The sequence below is a fragment of the Gasterosteus aculeatus genome, chromosome 3 (assembly GCF_964276395.1).
Source record: "Gasterosteus aculeatus chromosome 3, fGasAcu3.hap1.1, whole genome shotgun sequence".
Lineage (NCBI taxonomy): Eukaryota > Metazoa > Chordata > Actinopteri > Perciformes > Gasterosteidae > Gasterosteus > Gasterosteus aculeatus.
The window spans coordinates 8,271,289-8,290,363 of NC_135690.1; the positions used below are offsets into that span (position 1 = coordinate 8,271,289).

Sequence of the window (19,075 nt, forward strand, 5' to 3'; positions counted from 1 at the left end):
TTGTTCTAGGATCGGACTAAAGACTAGTGAGATGAGAGTTAACTTGGGTAGGTAAAAAATAAATAAAAATAAAAGCAGGACAACAGGATAATCCAACAAAATGTTTGGGACATATTTTATATAAATAATAATTAAAAAATATTCATTAAAAAAAACAAACCTAAATGGAAAATGAAAAATCCAGGTGGATCTGAAAGCTTCAGACTGCCCACAAACCTTCCCTTTCTCCCAGCCCTGTACAGCATGCAGTTTTTTATTTTTATGTTTGTGGGAGTACCATTATCATTTCCTGGGACATTGTATAGATTTAAATATAGAATTATTCATAACAGTTTTTTTTTTCTCTTTAATTTTTTACACTTCACAATGAGTCTTTAAAAACTGCCATTAGGATTTTGTAAAAACAAACGTGGTAACAGAAACAGAGGGTGGGGTAGAGGGTTTGGGTGGGTGGGGTACAGAGGTGATGGTGTTTGTAACGTGTGGTGCAACACTTGACCCTCCTGAGAGGGTGACAGGACGGAGAGGGGAAATGACTAGATAGTAGATGACAAGAGTTAAAGGAGCAAAAAATATGAAGGAAAAAAAAAAAAATCTTCACAGCCAGTGCCTCAGTCTCAGAGCAAAAAGAACATTTCATGCTGTCCTCCTCCCCATCACTCATACCGCATCTTCAAAAGAGTTTGCAGGCTAGTGGTCCAAGGAGGTAAGGGGGTATTAACGTCAGCAGGTTATTCTCACAACTGTGAGGACTCCGGACACAGAAGGACGGGGTCGGACCGGCCTGATGGACAGAGGACGGAAAACATTAAGTTCATCTCATCAAATATCACTATCAGTGCAGTTACAGGGTCAGATATACTCTGATAACAGGGAAAGACCCACCGACAGGGTGAGAGAGAGGAAGACAAACATCCCTCTTCATCTCATCCAGGGTGAGTCATCGCCTGAACAAATTAACACACGGTCTCTCCTCTGCACCGCGCGCATGACAAAGTGCCGCACACTGGGACTGACTCGAATGTGCTCGAGATGGAAAGATCAAGCTGTGGGCGGGAACTGGGAAGAGACTAGATCAACCTATTAAATAGGTGCGTACGCACGCAGCATAAATCTGTCCCACTTTGCCTGAATGAGGCCCGGAAGGTTGCGGTCTAGATTAATCCTGACAAATAATGACAAAATGAAGGCAAAACGGACAGGTCCAGCCATAGTGACTGTATAGGAACCCTCCTGGTCTACACACTCACCAGGCGGGTTGCTGCCGAGGGAGGAGAGGCGGGTGGGTGGAGGGGGGTCATTGCTGTTTGCAGGTGGAGAGCTTGCGGATCTTGCTGGCTGTGGAGACCCCTTTACGCGAGGGGTTGGATGAAGAGGAGGATCGGCGTTCGGCTTTGGCCTTGCTATTCAGAGACCCCCCCTCTGTCCCGTTTACACAAACCGGCTTGGCTAGAGATGGACTGTGGTCTTCGTGCCCCTGATCCAGATCTTCTTCTTCGGCCACTTGTCCTGAAACACAGGCGCAGCAAAACTAATCGTCACAGCTTCACACGAGTGTCGCCTCGGCGGCGGCTTCGTCGAGCGAGGGGACTGGGTTCGAGATTGGCGCGAGATTACGTGGGAAGAAAGTACAAGAGAGCTGCTGCTGTAACAGCACACACAAACTGTTACCTACTGCATACGTCGTGCACCCATTACACAAGGTGCCGTGTAAATCTATTGCTCGCGGGTGAGACTGAAGGCCAATCAGCTGACTGCCAGCTAGTTTTGAGCGGGGATAAGAAACTCTTCAATGACTTTACCGCACTACGAGAGCTGCAAAACCCAGGAGAATAATAAAAGCAGGAAGATGCAGTCGCTGCTGAGGAGACACATCAGCTCTTAGTCTTGTTTGTGTGTGGGAGTGAACCCCAAAACGCTGTTCTTACTCCCACACCGAAACCATTTCAGCTGCACTATTATTAGATCTCTTCATTCACAATGTGCGGTCTGCTTGTTTCTTTATGTGGAGCACCACTTCTAGATCCCCCTGCCCGACTACTGCATTTATTATTACCGCCTGTTGCCTAGCAACAGCTAAAGGCTCTGAATTCAGAGAGAAAAGATAAAAGCAGGGAAAATCTAAATCAAATGTAAAAATGCTGTCATTATCTATTCACCACAAAGACAACATACACTGAGAATGTTAGTACACACAGCTAACTCAAGGACATATTTTCTGAAATTAAATTAAAACAGGACGACGTTAAAAGGACTGAATCCACATTCCCCGTTACAGTGAAGCACATACGCATGTTTTTCATGGCTTTAAGTCCCAGGCTACAGTTTAAGTTGAAGAGTCTTACTCTGTAAGACGGAGGCGTGTGTCAAAAGGTGTAGGTAATGAAAGTTACGCAACGCCTTTAAAAAAGGTTCAGCGTTGTCATACAAGGAGGAAGTAACTGACAATGAGACACCAGATGTTCCCTCGTCATCTTAAGCCTAGTTTATGTGTCTGCGTAACGCAGACGCAAGAGCCCCTTGCGTGCCTTTTCACACCTCCTTGCGTGCTTCGACCCATTTTTCTAGGCTTGCGTCGAAAGCTACGTAAGCCTCCCGCAGAGCCCTGTGATTGGTCTGCTAACTACATCCTTTACGGAGTCTCACATTTCCGTTTTCATAGCACGATACGAGAACTTTTGTCGGAAGAAATGGTAAAAATAAATAAATATGATTCATAGAGGGAGATCTACGCAAATGTCGGTTTGCCGGTCGAGGGGAAGTTGTGGAGGAAAACACAGGACAAATGTGTCCACGATTAAAAGCAGCAGTGGCGATGCACGGGGCAATAAAGTCTGATAAATAAATAAACAAACCAACGACTTCCACACACAAAGACGTGACTCTCCAGGTCGTCTTCGACATAAAACATTACTCCACCTGTTGTTCTGGAGGGCAATTGCTCTGCAACACACGCAAGACTTCAGAAACATGAATTGAAACGAGTGCGTCGACACAGACTCATGAGCCAGCCTTAAGAGTCTAAACAAATATACCAACCCAAAAAAAACGACACAAACTATCTCTAAACACTGATGTGTTAACACAAAATTAAAATAAATAAGTAACTGTGTGTAGATTTAAGAATTATATAAATAATAATATATATTTATTTAATCCGTTAGGTTAATAAATAATGAAGTGTCTGAGCTCCCTCTTACCTGGCACTGTGAAGTCCTGAGTGTATATGATCTCATCCTCTCCATCGTAGAGGTCATCATCGTCCTCCTCTGTGTAGCCGTGGAGATCCTCCAGGTAGGGCACCACCGTCATACTCCGCCAGGGATCCCTGCTCTCCGCGTTGGCAGGGATGGGCACAGGGAGCTCAGACGGAGGGTGTTTCTTACGCACCCAGCTGGAAGCGACAGGCAGAGAGACACGTACATGAACAAGCTGACTTCAGCTATGCTTTCTAATCCCTTCAAACTGTTATTTTCATCTATCGAATATTTTTCATTTCAGATATCTCTCAGTGGGGAAATGCTCTGGATTCATAGAAGAGAGGAGTAAACAGGAGACATAATAACAAAGGATTGAAACAAGTAAACATGGGGTACATGATAAATAAGATACTTAGTCACTCACTTATGTTTCCTTATGTTCTGTATGGAAAACCTCTTTTCAGGGTCATACTCAAGCATCCCTGAAAAACATTAGAAAGGTCAATTGAAGCGCAACAATCCTGAACAATCGCTTCACTCGCATCATGGTTCAGAGTTGAACATAAACTGATGGGATGCCGCGGCAGTGAGGGGCGAGGTAACAGGAGACGAATGGAAAACTCATTCAAGGAACATTCATTAACGCACATAATACTCTCATTCATCACAGTCAAGACATCTTGCAAAGCTTAAGAGGCCAATGAGCTACAGTAAGGAAACATTGATATGAGTGGTATTACAGCTGTACCAACGTACCAAAGATTTTGTGCCTTAATTATCATAATGTGGGCTGAATCTGTGGAAGCAGACGTTCCGTGTGATAAGGCAGCAGTGACGCAGTGCTCATACGGACCGAATAACGTAATTGTCTGCCAGAGTGCTGATAGTAGTGCTGCGCCTGCTGAAGGACACCTTTTGTGGAAATGGGCTTATTTTAGACCATGTAATTATGGAGTGACCATCTCCCAGGTGCTGCGTCATCACACGCGGACGTCACACGCTCACACCAAATGGGGGACACGCGTCCTCTCACATCGTTATATCGCCACCAGAATGGGGCAGTTCTTTTTTTTTTCTTCCCAACATTCTAATGGGATTTGCATCCCTTCAATTCCTAATTTCACTACAAAAATAGGTAACCTTCTTTTTCTTTTTACATGGGGGCAAAAGCCTTGCAGCATTTCAGTCGGGAAAAGCGATACCGGACTATAAAAATGTTTAGTATTCCGCTGCTGGCCTCAAGTCAATGGAAACTACGTCAACAGCTTGAGGGTTTTGTACAGTTGAGGAGGCCTGGCATGCAGGGGAGTCAGTGGGACTGTCAGTGTCACAGCACCACCTACTGGACTGTGCTGTAATTTATTACCATTGCATTTTGTAAACATCGCCAACCAACTCCTCTATGGTGTTGACAGTAATGCACGCTTTTGGCAGCGCAACAAACCAAAAATACAACACAATGGGTTCATCCTTCACCGAGCTACGGATCATCCTCAACAGCAACACAAAAGGAAGGTGAAAACAAACTCTCACCTTGCAGCAGGTCCGACAGGAGCGGTCCACACTCCTCGGGAATAGTGTAGTCTCCTTTTCCAATGTTCTCAAATAGCTTATAGATGTTGTCTCCCTCAAACGGATACAAACTCGTTGTGATGTTGTATCTGAATGGAACAAAATCATTCAGTTTGAGAAAGGTTTCTCTTTATTTTTCCATTGAACATTTCATTCAACGTATTGTCAAGTTATGTCACCTTTCTGCAGTTATTTTTGACTGTTCTTAAAATCTGGGAGAATACTGAAGCACATTTGAATCCCAACCTTTTCTACAGTATAAAACGCTTTTATAGACCTTGATTTGTCATCCATACTGCAGCTTGTCAACAGCACGACTATTCAATCCCTACAATCCTACACTAAACCGTACACAGAATGATTAGCAGCAGCGGAGAATCTTTTTGTGGAGCTTAGAGGTGGACGACCCGGGAACGCCAATGTGTCGAGTGCACAGAGAGATGACTGAAATCCTTAAGGACATCTTAAGAGTGTTCCTCTATTAACTTCAGGGCTGCTGCTCGGCTCTTTGACTTCCCCATGAAAAGGACACGCAGGAGCCTTGTCCCATGACTATCTAAAGACATGGAGACAACTTAGATAGTCGGCCTATAATTTGGCATTTAGAATGCTATGAAACTAAACGGCATTCTTTGAGAACTCAAGCAACCGGAGACCGACTACTCACAGTGTTACTCCAGCGGACCAAATGTCCACTTTAAACCCTGAAAAGGTGTCCAGTCCATTTGCGATCTCTGGAGGCTGGAAGGCCGGCGAGCCCTGACTGGTTCGACACGTATCGTCCTCTGCAAATGGGTGAAGGGCCTGAAAGATGAGTGACTAGGATTAGCGTTTCTCTACATCCATGACCACAAATATGACTTAGACCATTGCGGGATCATTTGTTGACATTTCCTTTTGTAAACAACATCTACAGAACCAGAAGTGATAACGATTCCCTCCCCTGGATAGTGAACAACGCAACCCCGCAGCCCGGGCTCACCTCTGCTACTCCCAGGTCAGAGATTTTAAGTGCTCCGTCTGTGGTCAGCAGCAGATTTCCTGGTTTAATGTCTTTGTGAACTATTCCCTGGCTGTGCAAATATTCGAGGCCATCCAAGAGTTGGCTAAAGTACCTGAAAACAAGAAACACGAGGGGTTGACAGATTAAAACCGAGAGGCATATCAGACAATTTATCGCTGTGGTCACATGAGTATTTATGCAGCGACCACAAATTCACGTAATCCATGGTCAGTTTTAACATCAGAGTTCCTGCAGTCTTTGATCTAGACTTAGTTCCTAGGGCAATGGCTGCAGAAAGGCTTGTTCTAAGTATAGCGGATAAACTATAGATAAAAGGGGGAAAGAGGCGGCAGAGTGGGAAAAAACAAACAAATAAAAACTTACCCGTGAGCTTGAAATACTGGAAACCTTTTTTCTGGGACGCTGTCCAGCATTTCTTGCATCCCACAAACGCAATACTCCATCACCATATACGTAAGTCAGGAGTCAAGGGGATTTGCCAAAGCAAACAAACAGAGCCTTTAATATATTAAATGGACATTTTTAGGAATATAAATAACCTTCATGAACAGCAACATTAAAAACTCAAATCCACAGCGATTTACACGCAAGGATATATTTTCTGCTTCTCTTCGTTGTAGAGCACGTCCACCAACTGAATCACATTCTTGTGTTGGAGTCTTCTTAGTAGCTGAATCTCCCTATAAATATTCAGAAGAGCCAAAAAGCATAAATAAGATCAGTAAGGCAATAAACAGACTCCTCTGGAATGAACCCATCACGTCCAAACACGGACAGATACCTGGGCTTAGGGTATCGGACGATAGAGAGTGCTGATGCACGGGTTTCATTAATGAGCTGAGTGGAAGTGATTGTTTTTACATACGTGTAAGGCAAAGTCAACCTGTACTTGTGGCGTGGCTTACTCAAAGGAAACCAAGCGTTAACCTTTTTAATGCAACCTGAAACTGGTCAGAACTTATTAAACAGGAATTAAAATGTCAGCATATAAATGTATTTATGACATGGAAGTGGGCTGAAGAGATGTAACTGATCCAGTGTAGCTATTTGAGTCAACATCTGCATGATACTTGATATCTTTGCATCCCTCGCACAGATGTGCCCTGTAAAGTATATTGAGCAGAGACAGGAATCGACAGCAACTCAAACTAGACAGTAGTTGCCGCTTTGCAAATTCAAACACACTGCAATTTAATGGGCCAATCAATTTGTACGAGTAGAATAACACAAGTGTCTCCTAGAAGGCGATTCATTAAAAGCACAATTGCATGAATGATATTGTCTGAGCCTAATAAACCAGTCTCATGAATACAGATAACCCGAAGGTTCCCTTCGCCTCCCTGACACAAGGTTTCAATCACCAGCGTGATGGAACACTCTGCAGACTCGACATTCATCGGAGACCTGCGAGAAAGGGCGCCAACGAATGAGGATCTGGATAGAAAGACTGCTAAGGGCAAACACACACTACCCACCCGGCCCCCGCCACACACAGACCTTTTTCTTAACAATTAGGAAGGTTGTTTTTCTTTCATAGCATCATAGGTTTGTTTTAAAGATGATTCTAGTTCTTTATGCCTTATACCTTTATGCATTGCGCTGGAAAAGGACAGGGAGGAGGGGTTGGGGGCGCGGGCGTGGCATGCAGCATAAGACCACGTCAGAATACGAGCATGTGTGCTCCAAGCACAGTTCTGTTGGCCCATCTCGTCATTTCTGCTGTTCAGCCCAACAGCAAGAACAGAGGACATGCCTGAAAAGCAGCAACCTATGCCTCATCACTACAGATTTCCATAAGGTCATAAAAACAAGACGCCGCTGCCACTGAGGAGCAGTGACTACTGCAGTCCATCTGGCGCCTCTGAGCCCTAAATGTGTGCTGATGCACCTTGCGTGTTGAAGGATTGAAAGGATTGCAGCACTTAGCAATACGGCTGATCCAAACCTGCATCTACACAGTGCTGGCCCAGAGTCGAGTCGAGGGGTACGCGTGTCTGCATTTCGGCTCATTCCAAACAAGTGCTTGGCCTTTTTAGGGGGTTGCCGCAGAAACGGGAGTGGCATTACTCAACCGATGCTGGTATGGGCATGCCCAATGCCGGAAACCCGGTTAAAGCAGGGAGGTGTTAAGCAGACAGGAATGCTAAGCGGGGGCTGAATGTGAAGCCGGGAGCCACCGCGGCACCACAAACAGGCGAGCCTTTACAGACCTGAGGATCCAGCTTCCTGAGGCCCGAAGAAGTAAAGCCTCCACCAAGCGAGACAGACGTACGAAAGAAATCTCACAGGAAAAAGTAATTTCCAAGGAACTCTGCTTCGGTCTTTTACATTACATGTCATTTAGCTGACGCTTTTATCCAAAAGCGACTTACAAGAAGTGCATTCAACCATAGGGACACCAGGTGGTCTTACCAACAGGGCAGTGTTTACCGAACCAGTATTTAGAGGTGGGGGGGCTCGATGGGCGTGCCCACGTGTGTGTGTATGTACACACACACTTTGATGTGACCTAGTGTGGTTTACACAATATTCGGTGAAAGTCTGTTAGTACTACAAGCGACTCCATTCCTTGTATAAAAAGAATTCTTACTGATCGGCTCCGATCGCTTTCTAAACATTATCATTCTAACTGCGGCCCACAAACGCACCATGTTGCAGCACTTCTTTCCCCGTCTGGACTCATTTTGACACGTTTTCTAAAGCTTCCTCTATAATTAGCACAGGCCAGCAGTAAAGGCTAGAGTAATATTTAATGAACTACTGTGTGATTAAAACTTCTGATTCAGGGAAATTGCGGCGGCATTAGGACAGAAGAGAGGAGACGGTCGGGAACAAAAGGGACATTTTAAATTAAAAAAAAAAATATATATATATATATATATATATATATATATATATTCAACATTTAATTCTATAACAGCCTGAGTTTGATATGTATTACTTGCCAAACCACTAAATGAAAATGATGTTGCTCAACATAATAAAAATCAACGAAGCGATAAATTGTGATTAATAAGTGTTAATAAACACTAGCAAAAAATATCCGTTTTTATTATTATTAATAATTATTTATTATTGGTAACAAAAACGATCCTCATTCAGGGTGAGTGCAACTCTACATCACTCTCAATGTGTGGACAGTTGCATACACACCAAACTCTAGAACGATCTTTGTCAATGGTGCAAAAGACACAAAACAAAGAAAGAAAGAAAGAAATGCAGACTGTTCAACATGTTGTGAAATTCTGATGCATTTTACAAGTTTGGCTTATTTAGCTAAATGAGGAAATGGCTTTCTTTAGAAAAGAAGCTATATTTATATCTATAATAAAACTAAAAAGGTAGTGGAGATTAAGGAACATTTTTCATTTGCAGGTTAAGAGTTGGCTAAGTATTGATGCTTGAGTCAATACTACGGTCTCTCAGGATGAAGGACTGCCCCCGCTGAAAAGACACTTCAACTAAATTAAGGAGACTGTTGTTACAACTTAAATTGTGAGATTGCAGAGCAAAGACAGTAATAAAAAGGGTCAAGGAAAGCAGGTCGACAAACTCCAAAAAAAACTCACTTTTTCACATTGGCTTCTCCGTTGGGAATCCTCCTCAGTTTCTTCTTCTTCAGTATTTTGACAGCCCTGCGACAAAGTGTATCCGAGTCCAGCATCTCTTTCACTTTGCCATAAGATCCCTCACCTAGCAGATCTCCCATCAAGTACTTTCCTATCAGCTTTGCCCTCTTCCTCCTTGGCTGGTAGATCACCTCCGTAGAGTCAATGCGATGAATGAAAGTATCCATCTCCATCAGCTCATTTTCATTTAGATAGTCAAGATGTTGCAGCTCGCCGGCACTCATGACTGGTAGTTCGGCAGCCAAAACTTAAGCCACCCGTGCAAATAGTTCGCAAATAGCTATGATTGCTGCTGCGAAGTAATCCACTGGTAACCTTCGAGTACTGAGCCGAGTGTTTTAATTCCACAAGTTGGAATACTTACAAAATACTAAACATGGGAGATAATAATCAGGACTGAGTGATGAGGGGTGGTGGGGGATCGAAGCCAAATTGTAAACATTAGGGCGCTTTGAGAGGTGAGAAACGTGTTGCATCCAGTGCAAGTCAGCGCATTTCTTTGACCGGTGCAGTTGAACAAATAACTGATGGTAAAATGTCACTGTTCTCTGCTCAACTATGAATTGAAAACCACACAGCCTATGGTAGAGGCAAACTGTCCTGCTTCGAGGCCGTGCAGCAACGCATTTCGGTCAAAGGTCCATGCTTCAGATTACCGGTAGCTTTAGGATACATAAGTGTGGACAGCTGGACTGGACCCAAGCGCAGATCTACAGCCAAACGCATGCAGCAGTATCAGCCCGGCTCCCGGAGGTCGACTGAGCCGTCCAACGCGTCCACCCGTCCTCAGGTGTCCTCCATGCCACCGCGGTTTCTACCGCCTGGTGCCTGAAAACAAGGGGCATTTAAACAGGATGGAAAACATAGCGTTCACTCACCTTCTGAACTGTGGTAAACAATCTGTCGGGAGACCAACACTTGACCGGCCAACCTTATTGGGTTTCCAATTTGCCGTGGGGATCAAATAAGACACGAGGATATTACTATTATTATTATTTAAGCGACTAGCTACACACTCAGAGCCCTGCTGTGACGTTAGCTTAATGTGTCAACCGTTAGCGTTAGCTAGCCGGTGGGCTAACAGCGCGTCTGCCTGAATGAATAGCTCAACAACGGACACTCGCACAACGATTCCCATCGATTCAAACACCTTTGGCGAACACTGCAGGTTTTAACGCCGGCGTCGCCTCCTAAAGAGCGACAGTTATTTCCACGCGGATGATGACCCACGATGGACAACCGGGAAGAAATCAGCGAAACGTCGTCACACAACTGTGGCTAACGGCTAGTGGGTAGCTGCACCAAGCTAGCTGGCAATAGCTAACTTTGCCTAGATTAGCGTTAGCATCATTTTGCGATGGAGCGGCGGCAATAACGGACGGGGGGATGTTCTCTGGGTCTACTGCAGTGGCGTTAGGCTCACCCTATTGCAAACATTAACGTCAACTCTAACAGCCAAGCCAGCCCCTTCACCACAGAAACGATCCAGATACGTCCAGCTAACGCAAGCTAGCAGCGGTTGAGTTGTCCTGCAAGCCGTTCAGATTCCAAGGTAAATTGTTAGCTTTAGCTACCGAGCAAGCTAACTAGTTAGCTACCGGGATTCCGGGTCTCACCTTTATCCATATGGCTCGTGTTATCACGGCCTCGTTAAAGAAAATGTCCCACTTGCGTCTATCGGTTAACGTTAAATGCCCGATTCTTCGCGTTCCTCTCGCTGCTCAGGTTGTCGCCATCTTGTTTACCTCCCCCTCCGACCCGCACTGACAGCGCGCACGTTAATGCGTCAAATCAAAGTTCTTCCTCCCACACGCAGAGGAACGAGAACGATGTCGCTCAGCGATGGCAATAAATAGTTTTAATAAGCTATTCAGCCGTTTGAATTGTTTGGTAATTTACGATGGATCAACACCGGGAAGACGCACGCGTATAAGCTCTTGACAAGATGCATATTTATTATTTGTGTGAACAGTGATTGTGATGTTTCATCTGTTTTCACACCGTCCTTTCTTTTATAAATCCCACCCACTCTGAACTCTGCTCTCCATTGGCTCCTAATCGGAAGTTCTATTATTGAATTGATTGAAATATTATTGTCAATAATCAAGCAAAAATGTTCTGCTTTTTCATTTAATTTCATATAAAAGAAAATGAATTACATATCGTTATATTTAAGACATTTGACTCTTATTAACGGCCAATAGAAAACAAATAATGATCTGTACCCTTTTTAATTTACAGCTTTACCACACCGCCGACGTTGCCTGTGATTGATTGATGCTCAGCTGGGATTTCAGGGTTATATTTATCCCGTGAAAACCCCTTTGGGAATAGCAATGTGAAGATCTGATTTCACTGACCGCTCACCCGCCTTTTTCACCTCCGGCTGCTTGAGCCTGGTCAGCGCTACTCAATAGGCCACTGCAGTCCAGAGCCACTCCGATGGAAGTCAACCTGATCGGCTAGATGACTGCACTTTGCACACAGATGCACCATAAACTTCCCCGTTCACCAAAAGCTTTTTCTTATTTCCCAATAAGCAGCAAATAAACCAGACAAGTACAGAAGTTATACTCACAGATCTGCCATGATTCCACACTTCAGTAAATTGATATTTATTGGGATCACTGAAGCATTCAATGACCAGAATCAAAATCAATTGTAGCACAGTGAGAACAAAATACTCAATGCAAAAACTATACAGAAGATTGTGCACTAAGACAGAACTGTTTTAGTGTCTTGTATAGTTGAGAACGCAAAGTGGAGCTCTGAAAAGAACAAAATGGTAACAGATACTGCAGAGGGGAAGCATTCTGAAAGTCAGGCAATCTGAGCCTATTTGTTTTAAGTTGTTACAGTCTCACATTAAAACGGTATAAAACAGCCGATCAAGTATTTAAAGAAACATTTTTGATTTCTCCCTCTCACTCAAATGAAATGGATGGTTTAATATTTCTACATGTCACACAACTTAAAAATGTTCTGCAGCATAATCCATTTCACAACCGAGCAGGGAGGTGCAAGGGCAGTGGAAGAAAACAGCTTTTAATTTATGATAAACTAGAACAAGTACAAACAAAAACAGTCCTCTACTTCAGTAATATGGTCTCCGTGGATTATTCTGTGGAAGCATAAAAAAGAAACGAGAGGAAAATTAAAATATTATAGAAAAAGATTCAAATGAATGGATCAGCAGTTTCGACACTTAGTGTAATTTGTACAGTTTAAAAAGTTATTCTGTAGCATGGATTTGTTATTTTGCTAAATAATTATTAATATTGATACAGCAAACAATAGGAAACAGAAGTTACCAGTGGGTTGGGCCTGAAGCGGTAAGCAAGCATCATCCTCTTTCTAAAAGCATCATACTCGTCATCATTTTTAGTGAGCTCTGCTGGACGGTCAACTCCAAACCCGGCCCCGTTCATGGCGGTAGTTCCCCTACAGAACAAAACACTCAAAATGACCGTCTGTTTGCATGCATGTTTCAGTCTATTAGGATAAAGCAAAACTATTCACATGAGATTACATTAGGAAATGTACATGTTGCACAAGCAAGAGATTTCAGTCTCCAAAAAACAACAGTGGAAGCAATAACTGCTCCCTCGAGAGCACTGAATTAAAGATTTCCTGAAGTGTGAAGCAATTTAATGGAAGATGTAGTGCAGACGGACGCTCACTTGTTGACGGGAGCCTTGATGCCCTGTCCGTCGCTGCCCAGGCCTTCACCTTCCTTCCAGCCCATCTTCATCAGCATCCGGAAACCAAGATTCTCCACCGTCAACTTAAACTCTTTGTATTCTGTGTAGTCCGGGTCCCGGCCCTCCTGCAAGTCAACAAGACCAGAAGCGTTCGTGCCATAACGCATTGCAGTGCTGCACCGTGTCAGAGGAGGTTATTAAACTAATTCAGCGTAGATGTAGATGATTTAGTTGCTTTAACTGGAAGAGAATTGTCATCAGTCTCCACATCCAGTAGTCATCACTAAAAACAACCTGCAAAAACATTTTTTCTTTTTAATTTGCCACCACTGAATGGTATAGAAGCCCATTTTAGCCACAAAAAAAGGGTTAGAAAGTCAAAATGATGAGCAAAAAAGTCGAAATTATGATTTAAGAAAGTCAAAAGGAAATAAAAAAAAGTATAAATTAGGAGCTAAAAAGTCGAAATTATTATTATATTATAAAATTATTCCTGGCTTAATAGCAGTCAGCGAGAGGTTGTTAAACTTGACTGCTCGACTACTGTGAACGTAGTCACCAACAGTCATAATTTCGACATTTTATCTCATAATTTCGACTTAATTGACTTTTTAAGTCATGATTTTGACTTTCTAACCCTTCTTTTTTTTTCTTGTGGCAGAAATGGGCTCCCACAGAAAGGTGAGCTTCTCAGCATTTAAAAGTTATTAATACGACTGCTGACTTTCCCAAAAAACTTTTATGATTTGCAGTGAATTTAATGACGTTAAGACTTGACATACTAAGATAAAATAAATAGTTTATAGAAAAGGCCAGATTGAACAAAAGGAGACTTGTGGCAACTGCATTCTCCTCTTGGGGACCCTGAGGAGAATCGAGGGATTAGCAGTCGGACGCTCTGCTGGCTGTTGCCACAGCGCCTCTGACCTGGATAAGCAGCTTGAAAATATTTGCATGGATGGATGATTACAATCCTGTTTACAGACCTTTCCAACTGACCCTGGACCTACTGAACGTTGTGTGGACTTCTTGTGGAGATGCAGACATTTAAGGGCAAACAGCGCTGACTAATTGCCTGTGAAACAAGTCTTACTATAATCTGCAGACATGCATTTTCCATGTCGTCTGTACACAGCACATCTCGTAAAATCACGCATTCAATCCCTACGATGAGGGCTGTCTGAAAAACTTTTACACATTAGCTCCTGACTGAATAGTCATCCTAATTTACCTCTAAAACTAATGCAGGGAAATTTTAGGTGCCTCCTATTAGAATGAAGAACAGGTGAATTCAGAGGGAATCTGACCTTGAGCGCTTTGAAGGTCTCCATGAACTTATCCAGCTCCTCTGGGGGCAGGAAGTCCCCGATAAAATGTTTCCCTTTACCCATATCTGTCAGAGATTCCGCCCACTCTGGAAAAGTGCAGACAAGACAGCAAACGCTTATCACCTTAAAAGAACGGATTAGAAAAGCTCGCGGCTGCTGGTGCTGCAAAAGCAAGACCACGTTTCCATAGCGATGGTGAACCTTACCGCGGGTCTTCTCCATTTCCATGTGCCGGAGGCGATGCTCCCAGGTGCCTGCCTGCTGGTCCACCTCTTCATCGCTGTCATATTCATGTTGGTGGTCTCTGATGGCCTTCTCCCACATCACCTGCATCTCCGCCATCGCACGCTTGTGCTTCATGATCATGTCGTACATCTCTTGCATCTACAGAGCGTGTTAGAAAACAAAAGTCGATTAGGTGCATCAAGGGGCTTTCTGGATATTCTAAAAAAAGGATTCAATAAAAAAAAAAAAAAAAGAGGGCAGGTAACATTTAAGATGTATGGACATTTTTCACAATTCAATTTTCACATACTAAATATGTTCAGTTGGCTCCTTTTATACCTCCTGTTGTTCCTTTATTTGTTTCTTTTGATCCTCTGATAGCTCCGTCACTCCTACCAGACCAAGAGGCTTCCCCTTCTTATAACCAAGACCTCTCAGATCCTGGGCTGAAGGAAACAGATATGTATTCATGCCCCAAAAAGTTTATCATGAATAAAAAGCACACACACAAACAAGCTTAAGTACCAGAGAGAAAGGGCGCGTTGGGGTCTGGAACATTAATCTCCGGAGGAATAACGATGGGAGGAATGTGCAGCTCGACTTTGTCATCCTCAGACCCCCATCTACTCTTCCTCTTCCGTTTGACGGGCGGAGTGTCCGCCTCCTGACCGTGGAGGAGGGAAGCGGGGTTCGCTGCTGGAGGCTTTACTGATGATGATGATGGTGGTGGTGGTGGTGGAGCAGCAGCAGCTGGTCGCTGAAAGTCAATCAAGGGTTTTGCTGCAGGAGGCGAGGAGCTCTGGGCGGCCGCCGCCCGATACTCCTGGACTTTCGCTTTGTAGAAGCGGTGGGCGGGACTTTGGTGGTCATATAAAAAACTGAAAAGGATAGAGGGGGGGGGGGGGGGGCAGCAGATATTTCATGTAAAACTAGGCTTTCTTAGTGTGAATAAACAGAGTGACACGTACACCGTGGCTGACCTGAAGGCAGGGTTGTCTCGGTTACGCTCAGCAGCAATGGCCTCCACCTCGGGGCCACTTTCTGCCACAAACCTGGCCAGCTTCTCAGCCATCTGCTGGGTTTCCGCGTCCACTGGGGGGGAGACTTTAAGCAGCCTATCAGTACTGGGACTCATTTCAAACTCTACTACTGTACCGTACTCAACTGGCCCTCACACACCACCAGTCTAGAGCTAATAGGGGATAAGAAGAGGAAGGAGGGAGGAGGAGGAGCAAGGGGGACACGGGAGGTGAACGGGGAACTGTATGGATTTATACTGTAACAAATTCAGACCATGTGAAGCCCAGAGAGGCTCCACCTAGAAGCACTGTGCAATTTCTATCGTACATGGTTTAACACACTTAAAGACCAGAAAATGTACTTTTCTCAAATAGGTTTCTCATTTCATCAGAGATTTATAGGGGAAATATATTACAGTCGCCATGCGTCTAACAATGTAATGCATTTGTGAGGAAAGGACTTGAAGCAAAGTGCATTGACTCGGCGGTGGATGCATAAGCATCAGTACAGGCCGGTGTAACACATCATACTTGTGTAAATCCCCGCGAAGTCGTTTTATGAAAACTGGTAACGGAATGGACGATGCGATTACTGTCCACCCATTTGGCAATTACATTTTTGTATTTCCAAAAGGAGACAAAAGAGAGTGTGTGGAAGAAAAGACGTCTTACCATTATCTGAAGTAATATCGGGTCTTAGCAAATTCTTTCTCAAAACAGCAACCCTGTTTTTGAAGTAGAGATACTCCATGGTGCTCCTATCGTATAAAAATCTGAAAGGCAACGACATCATATGACATGAATTTAGTTTGAACGCACCGTGAAAGTAAACGCGTCCGGATGAGCCTCGTTTTCCTTTAAACTTACGAGAAAATGGGATTGTCTTTGTAGTCCTCCTTGGCTTTTCTCTCCAGCTCAGCTCCTCCCTCGGCCACAAAAGAGGCCATCTTGTCGATAATGAGTCTGGTGTCTGAATCCACTGGGGGAGAGACTTTAAGCAGGCTATGAGTACATTTACTCTAAGAGACAAAATGCCAATCACAAGGCATCGGAAGATGCACTGAGGTGTCCAAGCCATGGAGTCGTCCAGGGACACACTGGAAAACACCGGCCCTGAATTACCTTTCATCTCTAAGAATTTGGAGTAATCGTCCTCTTCGTCCTCATCTTCATCATCTGGAGAACAAAACACACTTGGCCTCTGGCCGAGAACCGGGTTCTTCTTGGAATGCGAGTAGTTCTTGAACTGACTGAGCATGCTGCTGACACCGAGGCCGGGCCGCTTGCCAACAAGAACGCTCTTTTTCTGGGGGGCGTTTCCTCCCGGTGGTGAAGTCGAAGCTGGGGGATTGTTGGCATCTGTGGTGGAACCTGGAAAAAGGGGCATGAAACAGGACAAGACTATTTATAAAGAACAGAATGACCCTTAAGGGTGTTATTCTTTCTCTCTTCTTAGGTGTGTTGGGTTGTTTTTCAACCAGAACACTTGGCCGATCCCCCAAGAGAAGAAATGCAAGGTGACATCAACGGTCCAACTGCATTCTAAATAAGTTTCCTTAAGTCAAGATGCCCTTTAAAAAGCTCTACGTCCCGCAAACTGTACCGATGTCAAGGACGTCTAGAAGCCAAAACGACGTGATTATGGCTGCAATGCAGTGCGGCAGGGTTCATCTCGCCGTGCTGAACAACATCCCAGTAACACTCTTTGCTTGTGATGAGGAAAAGCCTGAAACAATACGGTGACCTTTTTGTTATCAGATCAAAGTACTAACCGGGTTTGTCCTTTTGCATCCTGATGAACTGCTGCAAGAAGCTTCCATCATTTACAAACTTGTTCGAAGAAGCTCCTAAAAAACTGGGAGCGCTGTAAAGATCAGAATGAGTGAAACGATTAAATACTCACGGTCATTTTTACACGGCAAAACATTCCCAAATAACAATACTGACCAACAGGACTGTACAAAGATGGTCAACATCAGTTAAAACTAAAGTGATCTGCATATGTTGTATCTAACGTACGTGTGTCCTGTTAGCCTTTGCACAGGTATCCCGTTACCTTGGAGGCAGGGGTTTGCTCGGGGTCTGTATGTTCAGTTTTGCCTGCTCTGCCATTTTGGCCTCAATCTCCTTCTTCTTCTGCGCGATCAGCTTCTCCTGCCGGAGAATATTCATGTTCATCTTGTTTTTCTGCGGCAGGATGGGCTTGGACTTCCATCCTCCTGCTCGCCCTGCGACACGACGAAAGGGAAAAGGCCACAGAGAGACACCATCAGCACGTTATACGGGCACGGAGCAGTCGAGGGTGTGTGGCTTTTAAACGTCATTTTACAACACAGAGTTGCACATGAGATGCACGCTGTGGCCATTTGTGTGACACACAACAACACACCACATGCATATTTTATAGTAGAGTTACGTTGTTGGATTGTACTTGTGGAAGGCAGATAAACATGAACCGAGCCCCCCTGGTTCATTAAGTAACCTTGTTATCTGATCTTGCTAACAAGGTGCTATGGAGCGAGTAGGTGCTCCTGCGGCTACATGCGCTAACGATAGTTCAAATCAACAGCTACAGGCTAACCAAGCTAGCTTACGTCTTCAAGATAAGTTAAGGAGCTGCTACGTGTTTGGCACCAGCGTCGCAGACAATAACTTACCCGCTTCGCTGTGCTCCATGGCCGCAGCACGATCAATATCTATTTAGAAAACGACGCGCACGGTCCACAATAAGGCCAATCGCAGCTACCGAAATAGCTGATTTGGTGCGTTAAGACTAGTAGCAAACACAACGACGGGACTTCCGGTCATTGTTTGTCCAGAATAAAAGCATTATCCGTACTGTTGTCGCAGTCAGAATAGCTGATCAGAAGTAAGAACAAGCGGGATTTGGCTCATAGACGACAATCGTTCAGTAAACCAGGATCGATGTCTGGGGGTTGTAGATCCACTGTGTCATTTGAAAGAGTGTTGTTTATTCAACTAGCCTGGGAATGTGTGTGTGTGTGTGTGTGTGTGTAGCTCAATCACTAGATCCCACAAAAGAAAAGAAATCCTACTGTGTGCACTGTATTCTCGAGATCTTAGCACTAATATCTGAAATGAGGGACGTGGTCCATATTTTAGTGTGTTATGAACTACAGGTATTGAAAAGTACCCATATCATATGAAAGAGCACTGCCAGAAAGACTGTAGGCCTATCGTGTCCAACTTATTACTGAAATTAAATAAATCAGTTACTATATTTTACATTACTTCTTCTATATACGATATATAATAATGTAATATAATATATGCAGACGCAGTTGTAAATTATGATTTCTAAAAGATGTTTTTTATCTAAGTCAATCATTTTATGTCACATAAAAATAATATAGTAA

At 43.9% G+C, this 19,075-nt stretch overlaps 2 protein-coding genes and 1 long non-coding RNA gene across 3 annotated transcripts; 1 reads left to right on the forward strand and 2 right to left on the reverse strand.

Moving 5' to 3' along the window:
* Positions 1 to 101: 101 nt before the first annotated feature.
* stk11 (serine/threonine kinase 11) lies at positions 102 to 11,407 on the reverse strand. The gene is made up of 11 exons (XM_040170816.2): positions 11,042 to 11,407; positions 9,366 to 10,253; positions 6,393 to 6,476; positions 6,160 to 6,249; positions 5,755 to 5,887; positions 5,440 to 5,576; positions 4,734 to 4,861; positions 3,625 to 3,682; positions 3,201 to 3,394; positions 1,251 to 1,509; positions 102 to 784 (listed from the first exon to the last, which is right to left on the reverse strand). Exons 2-10 carry the CDS (start codon positions 9,647 to 9,649, stop codon positions 1,298 to 1,300), a joined length of 1,320 nt encoding a protein of 439 aa, XP_040026750.1. The 5' UTR covers positions 9,650 to 10,253; positions 11,042 to 11,407; the 3' UTR covers positions 102 to 784; positions 1,251 to 1,297.
* On the forward strand, positions 10,500 to 12,308 carry LOC144405496 (uncharacterized). The gene is made up of 2 exons (XR_013467102.1): positions 10,500 to 10,977; positions 11,667 to 12,308. It is a non-coding gene; the product is annotated as an uncharacterized LOC144405496 (long non-coding RNA).
* sugp1 (SURP and G patch domain containing 1) lies at positions 12,025 to 18,501 on the reverse strand. The gene is made up of 14 exons (XM_040170813.2): positions 18,356 to 18,501; positions 17,755 to 17,926; positions 17,471 to 17,562; positions 16,821 to 17,069; positions 16,566 to 16,689; positions 16,371 to 16,471; positions 15,660 to 15,783; positions 15,205 to 15,557; positions 15,019 to 15,125; positions 14,661 to 14,838; positions 14,434 to 14,540; positions 13,106 to 13,251; positions 12,737 to 12,866; positions 12,025 to 12,546 (listed from the first exon to the last, which is right to left on the reverse strand). Exons 1-14 carry the CDS (start codon positions 18,372 to 18,374, stop codon positions 12,520 to 12,522), a joined length of 1,929 nt encoding a protein of 642 aa, XP_040026747.2. The 5' UTR covers positions 18,375 to 18,501; the 3' UTR covers positions 12,025 to 12,519.
* Positions 18,502 to 19,075: the final 574 nt, after the last annotated feature.

Coding starts and splice junctions, on each gene's coding strand:
- stk11 (XM_040170816.2), bottom strand. CDS start 9,649: ATGAGTGCCGGCGAGCTGCAACATCTTGACTATCTAAATGAAAATGAG. Junction 6,477..9,365: donor GGAGAAGCCAATGTGAAAAA/GTGAGTTTTTTT, acceptor GAATATTTATAG/GGAGATTCAGCTACTAAGAA. Junction 5,888..6,159: donor CCAGTATTTCAAGCTCACGG/GTAAGTTTTTAT, acceptor TCTTGTTTTCAG/GTACTTTAGCCAACTCTTGG.
- sugp1 (XM_040170813.2), bottom strand. Junction 15,784..16,370: donor CGATATTACTTCAGATAATG/GTAAGACGTCTT, acceptor GGCTGCTTAAAG/TCTCCCCCCCAGTGGACGCG. Junction 13,252..14,433: donor AGACCTTCAAAGCGCTCAAG/GTCAGATTCCCT, acceptor GTTGACTTGCAG/GAGGGCCGGGACCCGGACTA.